This window comes from Saccopteryx leptura, chromosome 7 (genome assembly GCF_036850995.1).
Source record: "Saccopteryx leptura isolate mSacLep1 chromosome 7, mSacLep1_pri_phased_curated, whole genome shotgun sequence".
In the NCBI taxonomy this organism is placed as follows: Eukaryota; Metazoa; Chordata; class Mammalia; order Chiroptera; family Emballonuridae; genus Saccopteryx; species Saccopteryx leptura.
In genome coordinates this window covers 50,455,367-50,483,293 of record NC_089509.1, presented here as the reverse complement: position 1 = coordinate 50,483,293, position 27,927 = coordinate 50,455,367, and the positions used below count along the sequence as shown (strand labels likewise).

The 27,927-nt window shown below is 36.5% G+C and overlaps 1 protein-coding gene across 10 annotated transcripts in view; it reads left to right on the top strand.

The window, feature by feature from the left end:
* The window catches only part of COBLL1 (cordon-bleu WH2 repeat protein like 1), a 183,246-nt gene that overhangs the window by 112,482 nt on the left and 42,837 nt on the right, over window positions 1-27,927 (top strand). For 8 of the 10 annotated variants that reach the window (XM_066345022.1, XM_066345016.1, XM_066345015.1 and 5 more), the window contains 5 exons: window positions 7,763-7,964; window positions 11,230-11,458; window positions 12,281-12,319; window positions 18,043-18,140; window positions 18,246-18,482. In XM_066345022.1, coding sequence (XP_066201119.1) covers window positions 7,763-7,964; window positions 11,230-11,458; window positions 12,281-12,319; window positions 18,043-18,140; window positions 18,246-18,482 — 805 coding nt within the window. The remainder of the gene's footprint in view (window positions 1-7,762; window positions 7,965-11,229; window positions 11,459-12,280; window positions 12,320-18,042; window positions 18,141-18,245; window positions 18,483-27,927) is intronic. The other 2 variants (XM_066345024.1, XM_066345017.1) reach the window with 1 other exon arrangement.

Here is a 27,927-nt window from a genome sequence, read left to right as displayed (position 1 = left end):
TCACCCTCAGAATCATCTAGGTCAAGGCCACCTCTTCTGTGCTATTAGTGCCAAACGCCGAGGTTTCAGTTAAATGTTTCATGCATCTGAACTGGTCTGAGGCTGTTTTAGTAAAGGTCTTAACCTGACTTAATGCTTATATCCCATCTCTGTAGAGATATGATGGCTTTAGACAAAATAAGTCAAGTTTGTTAACTTAAAAAACAACCATGTTTTTTTAAAGCATGTGAACCTCCTCTCAACAGCTTTGCCTTTTTGTGGTCAGATAATATACAAAGATCGCAATCATACATGTCTGCTGTGTGTTTAGAATTACCTAGAGAGAAATTAGCACTGATTCCTATGAATTCCTCACTATGTATTAGGTCCTGGGAATAAAGATTGCTAAATGTGGTTGTTGGTCAAATAAGTTTGTAAATATGATGTATATGTTTGCTCACTTATAGTTTTCATTGGGTGTGAGAAACAGGCTGTAAGCAGGCAAGGTCCTTATACCCTAAGGCTTAGTTTTAAGACTAAGCCTTTTCCACCCTTTTAATACTAAGATCTTCTCAACACTAAGCTTTTCCTCACACCCTTGACTGCTGCATGATGTGGGGTGGTGTACTCTTATGAGGAATCCCATTTAGGCCTCAGATAAGTGGCTTTGTATCAGAGACTTTCTTATAGGTTTACTGGCTTAAAGGCTTTAATTTCTACACTATAAAATAAGGCAGACTGGGGACTCTCTCGCTCAGATCCTGCAATTAGCATTGCAGAGGAGAGGCAGCCAACATGGCGTAGTTCTGAAGGAGAAGCCAGTTTGTGCAGAGAGAAGGAGATGGGGAACAGCGGTGAATAAGGCTGGTGAGGTAGAAACCTTTGATTCTAGAAAACTCGGATGAGTCAGTGGCTTTGGGAGCCCTGAATGGAAAGGAAAGTGTTTCCCACTGTGTGTATTTCTTGCCCACCAGGTGCAAGCTAGGATTAAAGCTAATGGCCTACCAGTTCTTGGCTCTGTTGTTTCATTACCGTCAGTCCAAATCAAATGCGAACCTGCACTGGCCATGTGGCTGTGATGGTGGCCGTGGCTACTGGCTTTACATGGGGACTTCACGATTGCATTTCTAAAAAGTTACCAATGACACTGATGCTACTGGTTCATGAATCATACTTTTGAGAACAACTACACTAGACTACTCAGTGTAATGCAGCGGCCACTCACCACATGTGGCTATTTAAGTTGAATTTAAGTGAAATGAAATTAAAAATTCAGTTTGTTACTCCACTAGTTTAATGTATTTCAACTGCTCATAGTATTGATGTAAGAATGCCAACACCTACAGAAAATTTTATGGGAGTTTATGAGCCAGAGGACATCCCTGGAAGCAAGAGGTAAAAAATTCTCTGGAAAATGGCAGTTTTGCAGTTCTTTTAATTCATTTGAGGTCATCAGAGGGAAAGTAAGGAAGATTACATGAAATCTGTTGGTGGTAGAATAATGTTGGTCAAATAAGTTTGTAAATATGATATATATGTTTGCTCACATAGTTTTCATTGTGTGTGGGGGACAGGCTGTAAGCAGGCAGGGTCGTAAAAGCCGAAGACTTAGTTTTAAGCCTAAGCTTTTCCCCACACCCTTGACTGATTGCATGATAGGGGGTGGTGCACTCTCATGAGGAACCCCATTATGCCTCAGATAAGTGACTTTGTATCAGAGACTTCCTTGTTTGTATATTGGATTAAAGGTTTTGGTTTCTACACTATAAAGTGGGGCAGACCAGGAGCTTGCTCTCTCTTGGTTCCTGAGATTAGTATTAGAGAGGAGAGCAGAGAAAGGCCATGTGGAGGAGAGGAGAAGCAGCCAAGATTGTAGAGTGCTGAAGGAGAAGCCAGTTAGTGCAGAGTTTGTGCAGAGAGAGGGAGATGGGGAACAGAGGTGAATAAGGCTGGTGAGCTACAAACCTTTGATTCTAGGAAACTCGGATAAGTCAATGGCTTTGGGAGCCCTGAATGGAAAGGGAAGTCTTTTCCCACTGTGTGTATTTCTTGCCCGCTGAGTGCAAGCTAGGATAAAGATAATGGCCCACCAGTTCTTGGCTCCGTTGTTCCATTACCATTTGTCCGAATCAAATGCAAACCTGCCTGGGCCACCTGATGGTGGCCGTGGCTACTGGCTTTACAAATAAGGAGGGGGAAATCACTGACTGGATAAAAAGTGAAATGGGAGAGAACATTTACAGTAAATAGGGTAGGTGTATGGACAACAGGCTCATGTGCACCCTTAAGTATGGTTAGAGGGGTCTGGAAAAGAGGTTTACTCTGGCATGTCAAAAGATGTGTTCATTTAGATGCACATGATTTGCTTAAGGTAAAGATGAACCTTTTCTGAAGGGAGTTATAGAGCTGGGGTGTAACTACTCACCGTGACCTGTCCAGTTAGTAATTTATGTTTAGAGCACCCTGTGAGGTTACTTTCAGTCACTGAGCTTGTCAGATTTTCTTCACTATAGCTTTCCCATTCACAACAGCCACATGTGGTGAGAGGGTGCAGTATTGAACAGCACAGATACAGAGAATTTCCATCATTGCAGAAAGTTCTGTGGTACAGCAGTGCTCTGCAACATACACGGCATGAAGATAGATTCCTTTTTGCTCCCCACCCCTCACCACCCTGAATTGTATCCTCATATTTATTTATCAGTCCACATGGACCTTGCTTTAGTGTAAGAATTAGATACATAACTTTTTTTTATCATTTAAAAAATATTTTATTGAGAACACATTCTCACCATCTTTAAATAAAAAATAATTTTCAGGCCAACCAGATGGTGGTGTAGTAGATAGAGCATCAGCCTAGGATGCAGAGGACCCAGGTTTAAAACCCAAGATTGCCAGCTTGAACGTAGACTTATCCAGCTTGAGCTCAGAGTCACTGGCTTGAGCGTGGGATCATAGACATGACCCTATGATGTTGGCTTGAAGCCCAAGGTTACTGGCTTTATCCCAAGATCACAGGCTTGAGCAAGAAGAGGTCACTCGCTCTGCTGTAGCCACCCCCCCCCCCCCACTCAAGGCACATATGAGAAAGCAATCAGTGAACAACTAAGATGCTGCAATGAAGAATTGATGCTTCTCATCTCCCTCCCTCCTTGTCTCTCTGTCCCTACCTGTCCCTCTCTCTGTCTCTCTCTTTTGCTCTTTTGTAAAATAATAATAATAATAATAGTAATAATAATAATTTGCACTTTTATATCTGGAACTGCTCTGCCCTGGCTGGTTGGCTCAGCGGTAAAGCATTTGTCTGGCTTGTGGATGTCCCAGGTTCTGATTCCTGGGCAGGGCACACAGAAGTAGTGACGATCTGTCTCCCGAACCCTCTCCTCTCCCTTCTCTTTCTCTCTTTCTGCTCCTCCCGCAGCCATGGCTCAGTTGGAGCAACTTGGCCCTGGGTGCTGAGGATGGCTCCATGGCCTCTCCTCAGGTGCTAAAATAGCTCAGTTGCCGAGCAACAGAGGTACAGCCCCAGATGGGCAGAGCATCGACCCCTAGTGGGCATGCTGGGTGGATCCCGGTTGAGCACATGCGGAAGTTTGTCTCTCTACCTCCCTGCTTCTCACGTGAGAGAAAAAAAAAATCTGGAACCGCTCCGTCATTAGGACTTAATTGCTTCTTGGTCTACAAGGCTTAGATGTACTGCTAACTCTGCATGCTCTCAGTAGCCATGTCCTCTGTTGGAAATCTCTGTGCCAACCTCAGGGACTTCATTCCTATCAAATGTTTAACCACTTTCAAGTTTGCATGCACTGAATGGATGCTCTTATAAACTTGAGGAGTATGTACTTTTTCTAATCCAAGCATCTTTATTACATCTTTTCCCCAATAGAATCATCTTTTGTACCTTTTATTCTGGTAAAAATGCAAGCAGATAGTGGGCCCTTGCAAAGTTCCGGGGTAGCAGGAGGAGTGGGGACAAAAAAAAAAGTGAAGTTTTTGAGGGTGCTGTGAAACCCCACTATATTTTTTATGATCTGCAGGTGAAGGCTAAAACATTTTGGAATACTTGACTTGATAAATCTATGACAAATCAATCTATACAAACAAGTCTTCACACCTTTTGTCACAGCTGTAGTCTGCATGGGGACCTCTGAACTATTGAGCATAAAATCCTGGCCTGACCAGGCGGTGGCGCAGTGGATAGAGCTTTGGACTGGGATGTGGAAGACCCAGGTTTGAGACCCCAAGGTTGCCAGCTTGAGTGAGGGCTCATCTGGTTTGAGCAAGGTTCACCAGCTTGGACCCAAGGTCGCTGGCTAGAGCAAGGGGTTACTCGGTCTGCTGTAGCCCCACAGTCAAGGCAAATATGAGAAAGCAATCAATGAACAACTAAGGTGTCACAATGAAAAACTAATGATTGATGCTTCTCATCTCTCTCTGTTCTTGTCTGTCCCTATCTATCCCTCTTTGTCTCTTAAAAAAAAAAAATCCTGGTCATGAGCATGATGACTGTTCTCTGTATAGGCCACCAAGAGGAAGCTGAGCAAAGACCAATATAAAACATTTTATTCTTTACCAAGTGAGAGGAGGGGAGATAGACTCCCACATGCACCCCTACTGGGATCCATTCAGCAACCTCCAGCTGTGGCCATGCTCACAACCAAGCTATTTTTAGTGCCTGAGGCAGAAGCTCCATGGAGCCATCCTCAATGCCTGGGGCTCATACATTTGAACCGATTGAGCCATGGCTGCAGAAGGAGAAGAGAGAGAGAGTAAAGAGAGAGGGGCAGGTGTGGAGAAACAGATGGTTGCTTCTTCTGTGTGCCCTTACTGGAAATCAAACTCAGGACATCTACATACTGGGCCAATGCTCTACCACTGAGCTAACTGGCCGTGGCAATACATAACTTTTTTTGTCATCAGATGGCTAGTCAGTTTTCACAATCCCAGTTGTTGAAAATATAATTCTTTTCCAATATATTTAAAATAACATTATTGTGTGCAGTATTAAATTCCCATTTCTATTGGTGTCTGTTGCAGAACTTTCTGGTTTATTGAATGTATCTTTCTGGAATAGGAATCTTTTCAAGACAAAATTGACTTCAGGAATTACTGAATAAAGATTTGAACCTATAATTATAGTATGAGACAATAAAGTCATAAAAACATTTTGTGATTATTAGCTGCCATTCAAAGAGGCATTTTTATTAGAAAACATCTAGATTGTGTTGAGTTCAAAGGTCAGGTTATAGCTCTCGTCAGCATGAAACCTTTTTGCTATGAAATCTGGTATGGAGTGCAATGATTTGTTGATGTAAATTTAAGCCAAAATTGGTGATAGTTGCTGGCAAGCAAGATTTCGAATGCTTTGTAGAATTGACAGTTTTGCAGTTTCTTTTATGTGTATGAAATTAGGGAGGAAATCTAAAGAAGATTACAAGAAGGTAGGCGAAAGCAAGATGGGGATTGAGTTACAGGATAATTCTGTGTTCTCCTGATGGTAGTTATCCTTATTTCAAATGTGTATTTACCTAGATGCATAAAAGCAACAGGCAGGGATTGCTTAAGGCAAAAGATCTGCCTATTCAGGAATCTGTGATCTGGTCACCCTGGGAGGTAACATTCCATAGAACCACAGATTATACAAGACCAAATTTTTATACTATTCTTGGTCCATTATCCACCCTATCTTTAAATTAGAAAATTAATATATCACAGATAAAAATATAATAATTAAGGCATATCAGAAGGGTTAAATAAAGACTGTTAAATTGTTCTTACCTTTTTTTAAATAAACATTTCATGTGTTTTATTATTTTTTAAATTATTTTTATTCATTTTAGAGAAGAGAGACGGGGGGGAGATAGAGAAAGAAGGGGGGAAGAGTAGGAAGCATCAACTTCCATATGTGCCTTGACTGGGCAAGCCCAGGGTTTTGAAACAGTGACCTCAGCATTCCAGGTCAACACTTGATCCGCTGGGCTACCACAGGTCAGGCCTGTTCTTACCTTTTAAAGATGGAAAATATCTTTTGCTTTAAATGTTTGTATGTTTGTACATAAAGGGATATAAAATGATGGCACAAAAATAGGAATGAACAAAACAAAACTTGACACCAATATGTATTTTTGTTTGTTAAATTTTATTGTGTATTTCTAAAGAACTGAACATTTGAGTTTTTTAAATTCTAAAGGACTACACACTTAAGAAAACATGTTTGCAGTGTAAGCTTTAGTACTTTTATATGTATTTCTTGGCGCATTTTCTCTTTCTACATAAAATAACTGAACATATCATTATTTACTCTCAGACAATAGTGGACAGCACTCCATTTGGTTGACTGTGAAAGTTCTCTCTTCTTCCACCTTACTGAATTTATTGTATTTACCTAGACATTGCCTAATTCTTCTTAACCTTATTTACTATAAGAAAAAGAAGGTACTATTTCCAGGTGTAGAATTGGTGTGTTAACATCAAATTGCTCTCACATGTAGTACTGTGTTACCAAGATATAAACTTCAGTATATCATTATGCTAGTATTCCTGTAAGTGAAATTTAGTGTGTACTATCCAATGTCAAAATCTGGGCAGTTATGGAAAAATTTATATGTACGAGCATGCTAGGTCAAGAGGACATAAATCTTAAAGCAGCTAATAAAGACATAGGGAATGTAGTTTGAAGACTGGAAAATAATTCTAGAGAACATTTTTTACTGAAGGTCTTTGAGTCTTTTCTACTGCTCACAAAAATTAGGAGATATTTTATAGCTTCATATTTATTTTGAAATATCCCTTAAGTTTTGTGAGCAGTATAGTAGAGCATTAGATACATGAGAGCAAGTATGACACAAGACTTGTACTATGTCTCTAATGCCTAGAAAATATTAAATGTTTGAATGAATTAAGAAATCTGAACTACACACTTTAAGATTTTTATGTGTTTATTCATACAGATATATACTGTGCTTTTTAAAGCCCAAAGGGTAGTTGTTTTTGTTTGTTTGTTTTTTACATTTTTCTGAAGCTAGAAACGGGGATAGACAGTCAGACAGACTCCCGCATGCGCCCGACCGGGATCCACCCGGCATGCCCACCAGGGGGCGACGCTCTGCCTCTCCGGGGCGTTGCTCTGTTGCAACCAGAGCCACTCTAGCACCTGGGGTAGAGGCCGAGGAGCCATCCCCAGCGCCCGGGCCATCTCTGCTCCAATGGAGCCTCGGCTGCGGGAGGGGAAGAGAGAGACAGAGAGGAAGGAAAGAGGGAGGGGTGGAGAAGCAGATGGGTGCCTCTCCTGTGTGTCCTGGCTGGGAATCGAACCCGGGACTTCTGCACGCCAGGCCGACACTCTACCACTGAGCCAACTGGCCAGGGCTAGGGTAGTTGTTTTTAATGCTTTAGTCTTTTGGGAACTTTGGGATAGAATCAATTTGTAAGCTAAAGACTGCTAGCATTCTAAGTAATATTGGGAAAGAGCATCTGGTTTAACTAAGAGACTGCTCTTGGGTAGGTAAAGGATAACGTGAAGACAATTTGGCAGACAAAATACAGATAATTTTGAAATCAACATTTGGATCTACGCTCTTTTGAACACTACTGAGGACATTTTAAGAACTATAATTCTGTCTGCTTAAATATCAATAGCTAGATTTTTAAGCTGCTTTCACATATACTGTTTGTAGCCTTGTTTTATCTATGGAGGACAAGAAGCCTTAAGAAAAATTCTTGAAACAATGACTTTAACAGTTGATGAAATTGTTTTATAATAAGCATTATGCTTGCTTTACAGTAAACCTATGATGGACTTGTTGATATTCCTCTGTGCCCAGTATCACTTGAATCCATCAAGTTACACAATTGATTTGCTGTCAGCTGAAAAAAACCTGATTAAATTTAAGCCAAACACACCAGTGGGAATGCTGGAGGTGGAAAAAGTAATATTAAAGCCAAAAATTGTGGATAAGAAAAAACCTACACCTATAATACCAGAGGTAAGAATTTCACTGGAGATTTTGGTATTTTACGGCTAAAATACTAAGTTGATTTTTCAGTCATTATCTGTAATTCATTATAAATAAAATATGAATTGCCTTTTCTGGTCAGATTTGATGTGAACATGGCTGGCGTGTTTTCCTATATGACTTTGTTTAGGATTCAGTTGGTTATTAATCCTTGGGTTAGGTAGAATTTGAGGAATACTTTGGATTTTAGATGCTATAAAGTGATCTATATGACAGCATTAGAATCTGACAATTATGAATGATCTCTATTTTAGGATACTCTTTAAAATAGTATTTTATATGTAAAGGAAGATTTTAGAACCTTTTAATGACAATTCATTTGGCTCTTTCTTTCTCTGTCTCACACACACCACCTGCAGCTTCTTCCTTTTCCTTCTCTCTCCTAAGCTCCAAGGGCCCTTCCTTTGCCTCTGTCACTTGTTTTCTGAGCCCACATAGCCCAGATGGTTCGCTTCTTCTACCTCTGTGATTTTTAAAATAAACAACAACAACAAAAATTTATTGAAGAATTTATCAAAATAATTTTTTGACTTCATTTACTTGGTAAGTTGTGGTTATAATTTACTAACTTCTAATTATTGCTCATTTAAGCTACAAAATGGCTCAGTTTTCTGTAATGTATGGATTTTAAGCAAAAAAAATTTAACCATAATATTCTAATAACATTATTTCCTTATATAATTGTTCTTTTTCTATAAGCAATGGAGGTAGAAGCTTATGGGTTTCAAGAAATACTCTTTCATTGGGAACAACATTAACCATTTTTAACTTCAGAAAATATATAAAGGTTTTATATTAATAATTCATTTACAAATGACTTGAGTACATATATTTTCATATTTTCTTCATATTCTTCAAAAGCATTTTGCAAAGACAGTTAATTTTATTTTTACAATCCTAAAGCCTATTTGCTTTCTACAAAATGTTATTGAAAATTAAATATAAGGTCTACTGGAAAGGTCTCTCTGGTTTTGGAATAAAACAAAATACAAATTTTTCTTACTGTCAATAAACTTTATTAAATAATATAATTGCCATTATTATTAATGATTTCTTGCCAGCGTGAGGGTAATTTGTATATCCCATTTTTGAAAAATGTTTTATCTTTTGATGCAAAAAATTGAACCAGTGCTTGTTTGATATCTTCTTCATTTTTGAATTTTTTGCCCTTCAAAAAATTTTGTAAGGACAAAAACAAGTGATAGTCAGAGGGTGCTAAGTCCAGGGAACATGGTGGATGTGACAGACATGCTTCTGTAGCATTTCTTCCTTGTTGAAATTCGAAAAATTACAGTGGCGTAAATGAACTTTATCAGTAGCCATGGGTACACTATCGCTATAAGACTAACGTGAATTAACTTTGTTTAGTTAATTTGCTACATCAGTATGTATACATTAAGTGATAAAAATAGAGAGGCACACATGCGCCAAATAAACATGTACTTACGTGTTGAAACTTGTTGTGATAGAAATGGACAGAACTTTCCGGTAGACTTTATATTAAGTAGGTGTATGGCCAGGGGCCGCCATCATGGCCATTCACGTGCAGGTCCTCATTGAATTTGGGCAAATGGTAAAGAAATGGCGGAGTCGGAGGATGGTGGGCCATTCTGTTTATTGGTGTCTCACCAAGACAGGCAAGCCACAAGAGAAGAGGGCAAGAGATCAGGGAGACCTCTGCAATGCTGAGCAGAAACAGAGAGAGAGAGAGAGAGCACCCCTAGTTTGCTTCATTTTATAGTGAAGAAAATTAAAGCCTTTCAGGGGTCTCAAACTCAGGCCCGCGGGCCGCATGCGGCCCGCCCACCAATTTTCTGCGGCCTGCAGACTGGCCCACAGACTAATCCACGAAGTTTGATTAGTCTGCGGGCCGCACAAAATTGGTGGGCGGGCCTCGAGTTTGAGACCCCTGCGTAAGCCAATATATATACAAATAAGGAAGTCTCTGATACAAAGCCACTTATCTGAGGCCTAAATGGGATTCCTCATAAGAGTGTACCACCCTACATCATGCAACAGTCAAGGGTGTGGGTGGGAAAAACTTAGTGTTGAGAAAATCTTAGTATTAAAAGGGTGAAGAGGCTTAGTCTTAAAACTAAGCCTTAGGCTATAAGGACCTTGCCTGCTTACAGCCTGTTTCTCACACCCAATGCAAACTATAAGCAAGCAAACATATACATCATATTTACAAACTTATTTGACCAACAACAGTAGGATATTGGTCTCTATATCTAAATATGTATGCTATTTATTTAGGTGTAGATATTATTATTTATGCTATAGCATGGGATCATATGTGTCATTTCAGTTTTATGAATACATGTTAAGCTTTGAGGATCTGCAATCTGTAGATTTCACTTAGTATGGTCACATGGTTCAAAGTTATATTTATATATAGGATTTAATCCAGTTACATCAAAATGATCAGATGTGTAAAAATCTCAATTTTGAATTAAGTATCTAAATAAAGAATATTTTAATATTTTTTACTAATACATTAAAGTTAGCCAAAGTAGTAATAATAATAGTAACGATAGATAGTCACAATAGCTAATTTTTTTTGAAAAAATTGTCCATTGATTTGAAAGAGGAAGGGAGAGGTAGGGGAGGAGTGAGAGAGAGAGAAGCCTCAACTTGTTGTTCCATTTAGTTTTACACTCATTGGTTTCTTCTTATATGTGCCCTGTTGAGGGATGAACCCATAACCTCAGCAAGCCAGGATGATGCTCTATCCATTAAGCTACCCAGCCTGCTAATGTTGATTCATTGATAATTTAGTATGTGCCAGACATTGTGCTAAGTTCTTTATATGGATTATCTCATTCTTAAATAGCAAGAAGTTAAAAAGTTTTAGTGTTCTAACCAAAATACCCTTTTTTCTTGAGACACAGAACAAATTATTAAAAGATAAATATCTCTCAACTGAAGGATAGAATAAAACATTTAAAGTAAATATTTTAAGGAACAAAGCAAAAATATCCATGGTTTTTTTTTGGATTTAAATTTAGTTCTTTACACAGGTTATGAATTTAATCTAAAGTATTTAATAAGCAAACTATTTCTAAGAATCTGATTTGGATTTAGGAAGTGACATTAATCAAAAAAATTTTACACTAAAATAGAAAATATTTTTATTGTATGAATATATACTTGTAGATATCTCATTATTCTAGACATTGTAGAAAGTTTATTTCAGTAAATAATGTTATAACTATGGCTTTAAACTGTGTTTCAGAAAACTGTGAGAGTAGTGATCAATTTTAAAAAAACACAGAAGACAATTGTGAGAGTGAGCCCACACGCAGCACTTCAAGAACTTGCCCCTATTATATGCAGCAAATGTGAGTTTGATCCATTACATACACTATTGTTGAAGGATTATCAGTCTCAGGAGCCACTTGACTTGACAAAATCTCTTAATGACCTTGGACTGAGAGAATTATATGCAATGGATGTCAGCAGAGGTAAGGCTTTTTGTTTTATTCATTGACAGGATGTACATATATGTGTATGTGTTTGTATTCTGTTTATGTATAGTTTTTCTCAAGTTCACAATGGCACCTTAATGGATCCTGTAGACAGAAGTCAATACATGGCACTGGAAATAAGAAACGGAAACTAAATGTAACAATTTAATTTGATTTCGGCTTTTGAAATTATAATCAAAGCTTGTCTTTCTTAGCTGTGATTGTTTTACACTTTTCCATCTACCTATAGATATTTATTTTGGTGGAATATAACTTAATTCTTTGTGGCTTTGAGATTTAATCAGGAAATGAAAATTTGCATGTAAATTCATTATTGTTTTAATAAAGTGTGAATTACTGTAGTCTCACTATGATTTTGCCAGAGTCTTAATTATCATTCAAGGTTGGAAGTTTCTTGCTAAATATTTTTTTTAAGGTCAGCACCCAAAATCAACTGGCTTATAATATTAATCAGTTTAATTCCAAAAATTTCTAAATAGACATAGTTTGCAGTATTAATCTATAGAAAAATTTGAAGATACTTCAAATTTTATCTTAGATAATGATGGTTTGCATGACGTCGCATAGAGAAATGCAAGCTTATTTATTCAACATAAGTCTGTTTTATTAAGAGAAATAAAAAGCTTAGAAAAGGAGATAAATGCTTACATCTTCTGTACATAGAGAACTTCAAACTTTATCCTGAGGTTTTGGCTTTATGTAAATCCATAGACAACTATTTCAACTCAGTGATGTTATATACTTGAACAAACATCATCTTTTAAGTCAATTTACCCTCTTTTACCCCCTCCTCTATAGCCACTTCTGTTACTGCCTTCAATAAGTCATCCTTACAAGGTAAGACATATGAATCAGTAGAAACAAATCATAACATGAGATCTCTTCCTCTTGGGTAAATGGAAAATAAGCTTTTAATTTTATCTACTTTCTTACTATTGCTAATGTGTGCAAGATTTTAACTTAGGAAAGCTTTGTATTTTATTTCCTGAAAAACAATTTATTATGTCCTCCTTGATTTCTGAATTTAATACAGTAATTACATTTCAATTAAAAGTACATTTCAATTTTAAATTAATATTAACCTAAGGATGTGGGAAATATATTCTTTTTTTTTTTTTTTTGCATCTCTCCGAAGCCAGAAACGAGGAGGCAGTCAGACAGACTCCTGCATGCACCCGACCGGGATCCACCCGGCATGCCCACCAGGAGGCGATGCCCTGCCCATCGGGGCATTGCTCTGTTGCGACCAGAGCCACTCTAGCACCTGAGGCAGAGGCCACAGAGCCATCCTCAGTGCCCGGGCAAACTTTGCTCCAATGGAGCCCTGGCTGCGGGAGGGGAAGAGAGAGAGAGGAAGGAGAGGGGGAGGGGTGGAGAAGCAGATGGGCGCTTCTCCTATGTGCCCTGGCCAGGAATCGAACCCAGGACTCCTGCACGCCAGGCCGACACTCTACCACTGAGCCAACTGGCCAGGGCAATATATTCTTTTTTTTTTTTTTTTGGTTTTTTTTTAATTTTTCTTAAGTGAGAAGCAGGGGGCGGCAGACAGACTTCCTCATGCGCCCAATTGGGATCCACCTGGCATGCCCACCAGGGGGCAATGCTTGGCCCTTCTGGGTCATTGCTCCTCTGCAAACAGAGCCATCCTCAGCGCCCTGGCCAACTTTGCTCCTATGGAGCCTTGGCTGCGGGAAGAGAAGAGAGAGAGAGAGAGGAAGGAGAGGGGGAGGGGTGTAGAAGTAAATGGGCACTTCTCCTGTGTGCCTTGACTGGGAATCAAACCCGGGGCTTCCACACGCCAGGCCAGGCAGACACTCTACTGCTGAGCCAGCCGTCCAGGGCAGAAATATATTCTTGACACTCAGACAAGAAAAAATGATTTTGCTAGGATTTTTATGGTGCACAAAGGCTGGTAGTTTGATGATACCATGAAGGGATCTTAAGATTATTTCCACTGAATTATTATTCATAAGAATCAGGGTATATTTTCTGTAGGAAAATTTTGCAGCCATTAAGTTTTTTGCAAATATTTTGTAATACGTTGGAAAATGGCTTATGCTAAAATTAGCTTTTAAGCCATTTAAATGTGTTTAACACAATTGTAAACAAAACTTTTCCATGACATTTTTGAAATAAAGTACACAACATATTTTTATGGTGGTTACCTTTGGGTGGTAGGACTATGGGTGACTTTTCATTCTCTTTTTCTATATATAACAGAATTTTATAATAGAAATGTATTACTTTCATAGTGAAAACTTTATTAAAAATAGACAATAATAATAAAGTCTGGAAGTCTTCTTTCTCCCATTAAAAAGGAATTAGGGATAGGTTCAGATAGTTGATTACCATAATCATTACCACCTTACTAAATATATACACAAACACATGCACACACAAAATAAACTGTGCACATTTTTTATTACTGAATCTTCTTTCTTACTTGCGTTTTTCTAAAGCATAATGAGTTTCCCAATTCCAAGAATTAAGCTCACATAGTAATAATCCGATTATTTATTATTATAGCCTAAAATGAATAGCAAGCCTAATCAAAGGAAATTTTCTATGTAAAGTGTATCCTGGTTAATCAGGGGGCAGACCTTTTTTTTTTTTTTTTTTTTTTCTGAAGCTGGAAACGGGGAGAGACAGACTCCCGCATGTGCCGGACTGGGATCCACCCGGCACGCCCACAAGGGGCGATGCTCTGCCCACCAGGGGGCGATGCTCTGCCCTCCGGGGCGTCGCTCTGCCGAGACCAGAGCCACTCTAGTGCCTGGGGCAGAGGCCAAGGAGCCATCCCCAGCGCCCGGGCCATCTTTGCTCCAATGGAGCCTTGGCTGGGGGAGGGGAAGAGAGAGACAGAAAGGAAGGAGGGAAGGGGTGGAGAAGCAAATGGGCGCTTCTCCTGTGTGCCCTGGCCGGGAATCGAACCCGGGTTCCCCGCACGCCAGGCGGACGCTCTACCGCTGAGCCAACCAGCCAGGGCCAGACCTTTTAATTGGCATGACACGAGTTGTCAAACTCATTTGACAAGTGGATAGAGCAAATAGCTTTATCTGTCTGGAACTGACCTTGTACTCCCATGACAATAAAGAGATTGGAAAAGGTTGTCTTTGTGGGCTTTTTTTTTTTTCCAGCAAGAATATTCTGTTACTTGTACTTGGCTTTTGCTTCTATTTTTGCAATTCTCCGTGTATATAACCCAAAGTGAATTCCATATTTGACCTTATTTTGAAGGTGTTGAATCCTTGATTTCTAATACCACTTCCAGCCAAAGAAGTATGTATTTTGTTGACTATTAAATGTTATGAACATAACCATAAGACAGTGGAATTGGAAAATTAAGAAAGCTCCTTTTACAGTGTTAGAATCTACAGGGTCAGTCCAGTTGCTTTAAATACACCCATCTCGCCTGACCAGGCAGTCACGTAGTGGATAGAGCTTCAGACTGGGACACAGAAGACCAAAGGTTCGCAACCCCGGGGTCTCTGGCTTAAGCATGGGCTCACCAGCTTGAGCACAGGGTCACTAGCTTGCGGCCAAGGTCTCTGGCTTGAGCAAGGGGCCACTCTCTCTGCTGGAACCTCCTGGTCAAGGCACAGGTAAGAAAGCCATCAATGAACAACTAAGGTGCCACAATGAAAAATTGATAGTTCTCCTTTCTCTCCCTTCCTGTCTGTCTATCCTTCTGTCCCTATTTGTCCCTCTCTCTGTCTCTGTCATAAATAAATAAATAAATAAATAAATAAATAGATAGATAGATAGATAGATAGATACTCCCATTTTCTAATTTTAACTGATTTATCAGGGGCCTAGAATTTTGCATGCCATTCTTATAGCCTCTCTTCTGGAAACAGGAAACTATAGAATTCGAGTTGCTTTATATGTAAGCTCAACCCCCTGTTTTTCTTAGTGTTTAACTCTGACTTGCAGTGATCCCCGACATAGAGTATTAAGTGAAGACTTAGGGGTTACCCCGTATAGAGGATGAATGGGTGCTTGGAAATTACTTTACCAAAAATAATTATGTGAAATAATCTGGTTATATTTATTACACTGAACCAGCATGTGAATTTTTCATCTACTATACTTTTCCAACTAAATTTAATTATGTATCTATACTCAATTAGTAGAGGATTTTATCCTAAAATAAATAGTGGCATTTCTTTAAAAAGAGAGATTATAAATCAGCTTTAAACGGACACCAGTTTTACTTGTACCATTTAATGTCCATGTGTCTTGGTTTAAACTATTCAAACTCTTTGGTCACCTGGATCCTCAGGTATATGATAGGGTGATACCACCTGCTTTCATTTCTTTACATCCCCAAACTTAGAAAAAAGGCTCAGAATGATAACTTATGATATCTACCTCACAAAAATTTTCCAAGAAATTAGGAATATAGAAAATTTTTAACCATTTATATATTGATTATAATTGTTAGCACTGTCAGTAAACTCATTGTACCAAATGCATACTGTTTATTGAAGATTTAAAGCATCAGATTTATAAAGTTTTATTTTATGAAATGAAGTTCTCCTTTAATATGTTATTGAGGCAAATTGCATTAATTTAGTTATTGACATCAACTATCTTTGCTTTCCTGGGATAAGACCTACTCTTTTCATAATTTGATTTTTAAACATTCCTTTTAAATAGAGGTAGTATATGTTTACCCCTAAATAATTGGCATATATTTAAGATTTAAATTTATTTAAGACTATACATTAATCCCTAACTGCTACTTTAGTTATATCCCACTAGTTTCTGTGTATATATATATATATATATATATATATATATATATATATAATATATATATCTTACTTTGTTTCCTATATCACTAAGATTACACTGTGATTTACTATAAAATCCAAATGTTTCTTAGTAAAGGTGTTTTTTAAAAATTTACAGATCCCCACTCCATAAAGAAGTTTAATCTGTTTGTTGAATAAAGCAGGTCATTTATCTTATAGCATTTCCTACATTCAGAATGTTGCTAATTGCATCCCATGATGCCACTTAACATGTTTCTCTATAATATTTTCTATAATTTGATTGTTAGATCTAGAATATTGATCAGATTTGGTGAATTACTTCATAAGTGGTATTGTGTATTTCCATTAGCAGATATGTAATGACAAGTTACTTTTTTGATGTTAGCCATAGATAATTATTGCCTATATTTTAGTTCATTAGGAGTTGAAAGATGGTCATAATCTATTGCAAACATTCCTTTAATTATTAGTTGTGATATTTCTAAAACGAATTTCCCCATGTCAGCTGCTAGTCTATCTATGTATAGAATTCATTCAGAAAAGGCAGGAAAATGTGATCCTTTTCTTTCATTAGTTTTCAAAATGATGATTCCCTATTGTTACACAAAGATGAACCATGAGGATCAGTTGCTTTTTTAGTAAGAATATGAATGCATAGAACTAAATGTGTGTTTCACTTTATTGACTTATTCTTAAGATAACCAAATTTTTTGGACTTTTGCCAGTAGAAACCATATGAGATTGGTTCCTGAGGCCGTTTAATTTCACCCCAGTAGATTTTGATTGCTTTTCTCTGGTATGACTAGATACTCCCAGCTCATCTTGTATATTCTTTGGCATCAACAATCAACCACCCTTAAGCAATCAGAGTTTGTTTTAGTGGGAAGTGGCAGAAAGACTGGGCCAGGATTACTCAGCACTGCTGGAGTTGTTATTGTTTGTAGGCCCTTTCAGTTGGCATCAGGAAATAGATTTTGGAAAATGAAGTATTACATATGCGACCTTGAGGTTTGACCTTTGCCATTCTGATTAAAGTGTGGCTTTTCGATTTCGGTGCTGTTGACATTGGGGTGGGATGATTTTTTGTTGTTGAGGGGCTGGCTTGGACATAGTGGTGTGTTGAGCAGTATCACCAGCCTCTACCCAGCAGATACCAGTAACACATTTTCTCATCCTGACCCTAGTGTGACAACCAAAATAGTCTCTAACATTGTCAGATGTCCTCTGGGGGTGGGTGGGAATCACCTTCAGTTGAGAACCCCTGGCTTAAAAAAAATATCACTTATGAAATATATATCAAATACTAAGTAACTATAATAAATCATATTTTGGAGAATAAAATATTTTAGCTCTGACACAAAAATATAATTCAAAATAAAGAAACAAACTGTATAAGGCAATTTCGTATCTCATTTAATTAGAAGCTTTTTATGTTAAAATGTTAGTAATTGTTTATGGAACACAGGCTTTGAGTCACAAAGGATTGAGTTTGTCATAGCTCTGTAATTTCTTGATTACGGGCCCTGAGTTAAGTATTTTAGTTTCCGTAAGCTTCAATTTCCTCTGCTGTGAAATGGGAACAGTAATACTAATTATATCTGTTGCTTGGAGAATTAAATAAAATATAAGGTGCCTAGCAGAGTGCATGGTTCCTAGTACACCATAATTAGTAGCTTTTATAAGTAGCTAAAATTTTCAAAGGAAAGTAATTGAGAGAAAACTTGTAGATGAACATGCAACTCCATGTACAAAAAATCAAATACCTTTTTTTTTTATTTTTAGAGTCTTGCCAAATATCACAGAACTTAGACATTATGAAGGAGAAAGAAAATAAAGGGTTTTTCAGCTTTTTTCAACGCAGTAAGAAAAAGCGGGACCAAGTAAGTATTTCCTTATCATTTTACAAGATTTTTCTAATCTGTTTTTTGATCGTACGTGCTTTTTATCTTGAATTTACAGTTTGATTTCTTTTCATTCTTTATTAGACTGCAAGTGCTCCAGCAACTCCTCTAGTGAGTAACAATCGCCCAACTTTTACAAGGTCCAATACCATTTCCAAAACGTACACTTCAAACACCTTGCCATCAGATGCACCCAAGAAGAGGCGGGCTCCGTTGCCGCCCATGCCCACGTCTCAGAGCGTCCCTCAGATCCTTGCTCACACCCAGGAGAGGCCAGTGTCTTGTGTCCTGAAATCTAGGAGTGTGGATGAAACAGACAAGGTGAGTAATTTTGTTTTGTTGTGTTTTTTCCTTTGTTTTAGGATAGGTCACGGAACGCTCTAATTTCTCTCTCACCTAACTTGTTTTTTCCATAGAGTCTACTAATAAGGTTAGGAACAGTTATAAATAGTAACAGTGAATAAATAGTTACTAATAAGATTGATTCTGGGAAGAGATTCCCTGTAAATGTACGGTTCTGTGATGTAGTACAAAATAAATATATTAATTTTAAGTAGCTTTCACATTCAAGTAAATAAATCATCCATAAACCTTAAAGTGCTGGTCGATTAAGACCCAGGTAGAGGCTCTTGCTTTTATATATTAGGAATGAAAATGCTTATTTTTGAACAATTTTTTTTTTTTTAACAGCGACGCAACCTTTGTGTCACTTTCATGAGTTTCTAGCTAGATGTATCTTCTTGACCTTACTCAGAGATTGTCTGGAACATAGATACCCTATAGTTAAAAAAAAATCTTTATATGAAATATATTTGTTACTTTTAGATATTTTTATGTTCAAAGCACTGTTCTACTTGTACCTTTCCCCAAGCTTTCTTATTATTGCTCCTCTTTAATCCCAGATTTTCCTGAATTATGTTGTTTTGTGAAAATCCATTTGCAAAACTACTTTTTATCCCCATAAAATCTGTACTTTCCTTGCTATATTCCTGTGGACTATAACTGAAGTTTTAAGTAGATGTGATTGAACATGAGGCTGTGTATTTTGTTGCTTTTAATCAGACAAATGTTTTAAGTAACTGTGAGAGTGGATTTTATTTTGAGTTTTGAGATACTTTTTTTTATATCTAGGTGAAGGGTTTGATTCCTGTGGAAGTTTAGTAAACTCAGTGCTCAGATAGGCTTACTCTTCCCAACAACTAATGAGTATTTCTGTGCTTACTTTACTTAAAAAGAGGTAACTATTGATTTTAATTTTAATTTGTCATATGTTATCTTTAGAAAGTAAATAGCTACTCGAATAGATAGAAATGAATAAAAAATGCTTAAACTCAGTAATTACTTGGAAAATCATCTAGTAAGCTATTTTTAAAATTTCTGGTAGGATTCTCTTATCTACTGGTTGTGGTATAAAATCTCTTTTTATAAATTAGAAGGATAGTTACCTTTTCAAATGATTTAACAAGTTTTACTAACAAGTTTTCTAGGTTAAGTCCTTGGTAGTTGGGTAGTATTACAGAAGAGATGATTCTTGGATTCAGTTTTAAAATATACTGCTCACAAAAATTAGGGGATCAGGGAACGTGGAGCTACTCCAGTACTTTCATACTTTTGTATAATGCATTTTCACCAATGAAATAAAAGTTAGTTTTGCATCTCATTTGCATAATCAAACAACTGTCTTTGACTTGTCATTTGCTTTTCTGATGTTCTTGTTTAATGAAAAAAAAATCAAATGCTTTTTGTTTCATCACTTCATATTCATTTTTGAAATATTCCCTAATTTTTGTGAGCACTTATGTGTGGGAGTGCACTCAGCAGTCAAGAGAGTCTCTACTCAAAGATGCAAAATGTGAAGACAATGGTTTGCCTAGGCACGAGTAAGAAACAGAGTGAAACCAAGTGACATAGCAGACACCAAGTCAGGGTCACCACAGGCTTCATTTTGTCACTGTAATCCTTTTCATTTTTTCATAGTAAGTCATTTAAAAGTTAGCATTTCTAGGATTGTTTTCTATTTTTAATTACCATAAAACTTCATTATAAGGGTATAAATTATGATACTCTTAACTACCAGAGTCTGTTGTTTTCTTCATAAAGAAATAAATCTTGGCCACTACTCTCAAATCTTTATTCCATCCGTCCTAGCACAATCTATTCTAGTAAACTTCCTTTGTGGTTGGAACCCAAAGAGGTCTATGTTGTCTTTCTAATAGTCTACTTCTTACGATTCTAGGCTGCACCACCAATGACTTCACTGAAAGATATTTCTTTTGATTCACATCCTCTGCTCTATTGCTCTATTGCTTTATGACCAGTTGATGGCCCCATGTTAAGTAATCTTTTTTTTCTTTTTTTTTTTTTTAAGTATATTGCCTTTGGCAGACTAGACATCTTTACACAATTTTCTAATTAACATTTTTCTTTTGATCTGGCCATATGAATAGTTCTTTGATGTATTATTCAGTAGGGCCAGGATTATTTGTTTTTCCCTAGAGAAGCTGAAGAACCATTTTTTATTTATTGATTATAAAAATTCTCAACGATTCAGCTGTGTTTCTGTTTGTGTCCACATCCAGGCATATGTTCATGTGAATTCATGGCTTCCTACACATCTCATAACTTATTTAACTTCCTGACCATATTAGATGTAATATATGACCCCTTGATCTTGACTTTCTTTCTTCTTTTGTCCTGATTCTTTTCTGATGTTTCAGCTCTTTTTCACTTTTTTTATACTACTTTCTTTATCCATTTCCTAAATTTGAAAGTATACCTGAATCTTTTTATATGGATTAGCCTATATTTACTGCATTCTTTCAGAGAAAACATCTAATGCTGTGAATAGTGTCCCCCTAAGAGATATGTCCCAGTCCTAACTCTCAGTATCCTGTGAATGTGAACTTATTTTAAAAAAGCATTTTTGCAGATGTAAATAAGTTATGGACCTAGCGATGAGATCATCCTGGATTTAGGTTGGGCCCAAACCCAGTACTGGTCTCCTGATAAGATGAGGAGACACAGGTACAGAGACAGAAAGGAGAAGGCCTTGGGACAATGAGGCAGAGATTGGAGTAATTCTGCCACAAACCAAGGAGTCCTGAAGCTGGAAGAGGCATGAGGGGATCCTCCCCTAATGGTTTCCAAAGGTTATGGCCCTGCTGGCACCTTAATTTTAGACTTCAGGCTTCTAAAACTGAAAGAATAGATTTTTGTCGTTTTAAACTACCCAGTCATGGTAATTTGTTATGGCAGCCCTAAGAAACTAATACATCATCTTTGTAATTCTAATCCCAACATTTCTTTAGTTGTAGTTTCAATTTATAGTTGCTTATTGACTCATCACTACCTGGAAATCAGCATATTTCAAATCAAACTTTTTTTTTCCTCCCATGTGGAAAACCTCAGGATCATCTTTAATGTTTATTTCTTTTAGTTTTAACATCCAATTAGTGAGCGAGCAATCCTTCATTCAGTCTCTCCTCATGTCTCCTTGTCCCTTATTTTCAATCTCTCACCAAGGCAGAGAGTAAGAAGATCAGTACTTAACTTGTCTCCCCATTTCTTGTCTCCATAATAAAAAGAATTTGGCAAGTTGCTACATTTATATTTGTAATTAACACTTCCAACTTCAGAGACTTAGGATAGCCAGCTGTTACTTTCTGGGCATTCAAGGTCCTCTACAAACTGATCACAATTTTGGAGGGAAGATTATATTTTCCTCCCTCCCTCCCTTCCTCCCTCCCTTCCTTCCTTTCATCCTTCCTCTCATTCATTCATTCATTCATTCTTTATCTTCTCTTCTTTTCAGCTTTATTGAAAGAGAATCATCAAATAAAATTGTAAGATATGTACATGGTAGTGATTTGAAATATGTATACATTGTGAAAGAATTGCCACAGTCTAGTTAACACATCTATCACCTCTCATATTTCTCTCTCTCTCTTTCTAAAAGTATTTAAGCTCTACTGTTTTAGCAAATTTCACTTATGTAACAATGTTATCACTGTTAGCACCATGCTTTACATTAGTTCTCAGACCTTAAAAATCTTACAGCTGAAAGTTTGTCCCACTATACCACCCCCTCCTTATTTCTCCACCCCCCTGGCAACCTTTTCCACTCTGTTTGTATGGGCTTGACTTTTTTAGATTCCACATAAAAGTGATATATGGAATGTAGTATTTGTCTCTCTGTCTGGCTTATCTCATTTTATATTGCCCTCAAGCTCCATCCATGTTGTCACAAAAAAAGCAGGATTTCTTTCATTCTCATTGCCAAATAATATTCTATTGTATATGTATTTATATTTATCCCATCTTCTTTATGCATTACCATACATGTACATTAGGTTGTTTTCCATGTCTTAGCTACTGTGAATAATGCTGCATTAAACATGGAAGTGCAGGCATCACTTCAGTGCACTGTTTTTATTTCCTTTGCATACATATCCAGATTTTGGGATTGCTGGATCATATTGTAGTTCTAATTTTAATTATTTGAGGAACTTCCATACTGTTTTCTACAGTGACTGTACCAATTTAAATTGTCCCAATAATCACAAGGACTACCTTTTTTGCCACAACCTTGACAGCACTTACCTATCTTCTTTTTTAGAAATAGTTTTAAAAGATTTAAAATTGCAGATGACATTTAATATTATATTAATTTCAGGTGTACAGTGTAGTGATTAGACATTTATATGACTTACAGAATGATCACCTCAGTAAACTTAGTGCCCACCTGACACCATACACAGCTATTACAGTATTACTGAAGATATTCCCCATGCTGTACTTTATATCCCATAACTGCTTTTGATGATAGCCAAACTAACAGGTGCAAGGTGGTGTCTCATTGTGGTGTTTTGATTTGCATTTACCTCATGATTAATGACATTGAGCATATTTTTATGTACCTGTTGGACATTTGTATATCCTCTTTGAAAATTTTCACTTCCATCCCTTGCCCCTTTTTTTAAAATTGCATTATTTGTTTGTGTGTTTCTATTGAATTGCATGCGTTTTTAAATGTATTTTGGATACTAACCATTTATCTAATTGATGATTTACAAATATTTTCTCCTTGTCCGTAGGTTGCCTTTTCATTTTGTTGATGTTGTCTGTTATTGTACATAAGCACAATTTTATTTTTAAACTTTAATTTCTAATTATTTTCACTATGCTTGTAACTCTAACCAGAAGATATGACTTGTTGCTCATGCAAATCCTGTTTCCTGTCCTTTCTGAATGGAATGTCCTCAAGTTCCACCTTTTCATTTCTACTCACCTGTTTAAATCTCACCTATTCTTTTATCTGCTTCATGGAGAATTTTCTAAAGACTCCAACACAGAGTGATGTTACTTTCTCTGGATTTGTCTCTCTTGTGTCTTGGTATTAATTTATGAACATGTGGACGTATTATGTTTATATGATGCATATTTCTAAAGATAAAAAGGAAAATACAATGCGATTCTCCTTTTCTGTCTTTCTCCTAGCCAAATTCTTCTGCCCAGAGGCAATTATTACTAACAGCTTCTCATTTATCTTTCCAGACATAATCTATGCATATCCGAGCCGATATTCATGCAACATATTTTTTTCAGGTAGTCCTATACTATATGCACTATGCTATATATAACTCACCTTTTAATACATACTTATTAGTACATAAAGGACTTAACCTTTTCAAAGGCTGTACAACATTTCATTGATACACACACACACACACATATATATAAAATGATATGGGGTAAATACCCCATCCTGTAAAGATAAATGTTTATTTTGTGTTGTGTTTAAAGCTTTTAACTTTGTTAGTTTTCTTTCTTTCCTCTCCCCAACTAGAGGGCAGGAATTGTGTTCCCCACCAAAATTACGTAACATAGTGGGCATTCAGGAGAATTGATTAGTAAACTTCTAAAGCTTTTACACAGCTGCATATAGTATGTACAGTGAGAATTTCTGTCACACAGAATATCATTACATTTTTGTATTTTATGTGTATATGTGGTAAATTTTCAGAAGTACATGGATAGCTTAAAAATTGCTTCCATTTTCTTTGTAGTAATTGGTCCAGGTAATTCTAGGTAGTATTTTTCTTAAGGTTTTACAGAAAATGCAGAATTTTGCAATGTTGTATTGAAATGTAGTATATATTACATAGTACATATAAATGAAATTAATTCCTGAATTAAAGTTGTTTATATAGCCAGATATAAAGATTCAGAAAATTTCACAGAGCTATAAGTTTATGGGTGAATTTTACTTATTTTTACTGTTTTCTTATCTTAAATTTAAAAACAAAGATAGTTATTATCACTGTAGACATTTTATATCTATTTGAACAATGTAATTAAGTCCGTGGAGCATATTAGATACATTCTTATTCTGTAATTTTTATGGTTTAGGAAGTAAACCACAAGGGTGCGCTGTTTAACAGAACTACAGCATTCTGATTTTTCTAATTTTTTCCCCCAAAGCATCCTTTAATAAAGCAGAAAAAAATACTGGAAATAGTTACATTATACTAGAAATAGAAAATGCTCATCTCTATGGATGAAGTACCAAAAATAGAGCTAGAGAGATAAATAACAGTGATGCATAACAACGTGATTTCTAATTAGCACAGTTTTATTCATTTTGAGTTTTATTTCATTTTAGTGTTCTTTTTAAATAGTCTTTGGTATGATGTTTGCCTTAGGCTTATGGATAAATCAGTCTATCTGCAGCATGGAAAAAATTCTGTCAACAACATCTATTTTATACTTTCTGGATGTCTGTATTTAATAATTTGCTTCATTCTTCTAAGGTATGTTTTAATGCTCGCCAATTATTTGAATAGTGATTTGGGAGCTTAAACTGAAAATAAATCAACTGAAACTATTCACATGAAAGGCTGTTGATTTTCTGAGCTAAATCTGGCAACCAATTGTGCAGTTTCCAATGAGAATTCAATGAAGATCCACGTTAGTAAAATAATTTATCCTAACCTTTTTTTGAAACATTACTGCATCTAAAATTATTTTATCCCCCTAAAGAATATATTTTAAAGACTACATAGATTACTGTCATTGCTACAGTGTTCTTTTCATGTCCCTAAATTTTTCTACATTTTATTTTACATGATTTCAAACCTTGTGTCATTTTCCTTATCAAGGAGAATATACCATCTTCACCAGAAATGATCAGGCTGGCTTTAACTTAGCGGTTCCTCTGAGTCAAGTTCACTTGTTACAAATGATCATTTGGAGAGGAAAACTATCCAACTAGAATTTTTTAGGCAGTTTTTGTTGGTACTTTTTGAACATTATGTGAATAGAATTTTGCCTAAAGATTTGGAATGCCATTTGTGTCAACACAAATGTCCTAGTTGGCTCATGCTGTTATTTACATGAACTATTGTATGAAATGTATATAGTTATTTACAATAAGATTATATGCATATGTTTATTTACAAAGATTGTTATTTATCTCACACATGACAGAAGTCAGACACGTGACATTGACTAGAATTGAAAATGACTTAGAATTCTAGAATTGAAACTAAGTTCAGAAACCCAGTTTCTACACAATATCCACTAACCAAGTGTCTGTGAAATGTGGACTTAATAAGATCAGTGTCCAAAGGGTGTCCTGGTATTATTGACAATTAGCCTTTTAACACTATTTTAGATTTGAAGAAAAGGAAGAATGTTGGACAGAAGCTGTATGTAATCTTGACCCTTAGAATTCACAGAACCTTTGAGCGAATTCTTCAGTTTTGCACATTTGGTACAGCACACTTAGAGTTATGTGTATCTATAATAGAAAGCAGCTTTTCCCAGGCTACTAATATGGTACTTTTTTTTTTTTTTTAGGGTGTTAGCTTTGGCAGGAAACACAGTAAGGAATTAATTTGATTGGGTTTTTCACTTGGTCTCATTTTGCATTCTATTGCAGACAAACACTCAAATATTGAGAAATTGAAATACTTTTGCCATCAATTATTATGCAAGTGAAATTTAATACTTGGAATGTTACTTTTTTGATGACTGATTTAATTGTTTTAGAAAAAATTTTGACGTTACTCATCTTTTACCCAATTTTATCTTTTAATATTTACTGTGGTTTACAAGCAGATGATAGATGGTTTAATGTTTATGAAATGTGCTAGCATATATGTGATCTTAGTTTCATTTAATGAGTTTTCTAGTTTTATACAGAGTTATTAGGGTGGTTGCAATAGAGTATTATATTTGTAATCTTTAAAAAATAGCTCTCTTTAGTTTTTTCTCTATATAACATTTGATTTCCCTCTCTACTTTTCCGCTTTATTTATTATATAGAAAGTGGACCACACACATAATTCTACAATTGCCTAGGAACAGTGGTTGCCATGACATTTTCAGTTTGATATATGGGATACAGCTGTCTGTACTTCCAAAAATATGACTTGTTTCATTCAGTAGAGAAATGTACCAGCACTGTATAACATATAATCTCCTTTCCCTTTTAAGGCTTTCACAGATATAAGATAAACTTTGTCATTTTAGTTTTCATCAAATTTTCAAAGGTTCATATCACAATAGAGAAAGTGATGATTAGTGCTTATGTGGCACTTACTAATGTTTCAGACAGTGTTTTAAGCACATTACTCATTTAATGTGCACAAAAATCCTCTGAGCCATTATAAAGTTAAATTTTAAAGAACGGTACTATTTTAAAAAAAGGTGAATTTTGAAATGAGTGAATTTCTTTTTTTTTGTACTACATAGTGTATAGAAAAGCTGTGCTCTCTGAAGTACATACTGAGTTAATAAAATATCGTTAAAAATGTGTTAGGAGTCTTTCTTTAGAAGTTCTCATAGAATGAAATTTATTTTGTTTCCTACCACTGTGATATTTGGGATCTCATGGGGGAGACATGCCTTTTGCTGCTAGCCAGCATATATTAACAGAGGCCAGAGCAGAGAGCAGACCTGACTTTGGAACCACAGTGGGGTCACTAGAATAATGCCTGCTCTGCAGCTATGACTCCCTTGCTAAGATGAACTGAGCTGATCCTAGTTTGTTCTCATGATTGCTACTTCACTCTGGTAGAGGGCCAAACTTCAGTTAACCTGTAAATGTTTAGGATTTTCCTACCATGCCCCTAGACACCTCTTCATCTTGGTTACTGTGACCTCACCGAACCATGGTTACCACCATCCTCAGTCCTTTAAGCTTGATCCTGAGCTCTGCCTTCTCCTGATTCATCTTGCCTTTTTACATTCAAGATGTACTACTGACTTAGGCACTCACCTTTGGGCATTTAAAAAATGGTATAGGTAAGGGATCATCAGTAGTAAGACTTGGTTATATGCTATTCTAAAGTATTGTAGGGTTGATGAAATGAAAGCACTTGTTGCATCAGGAAAAGAAATGTAAAAACCTTACAAGGGTATAATAGGTTGTAAAAGTGTGTGTGTGCATGTGTGTGCGTGTGTGCACACGCGCGCAGACGCGCACGTTTTCTGACATGACTAGAGAAGAATGGAAAGGAAGTCTATTATGGCAGAAGCCCTAGCCTGGCTTGAGAGACAATCTTGGATTCTCATAATAAGTCTATTAAATTCTCGTCATTGTTATTTATCTCACTGTCTTCTTCATCATCTACCTGGAACAAGCCATTGAATTTCTTTATGGCTCGAGTTTCTCCTCAGTAGAGTAAGGTTTTTTGTTTTTGTTTTTTTTAATATATTTTTCTGAAGCTGGAAACGGGGAGAGACAGTCAGACAGACTCCCACA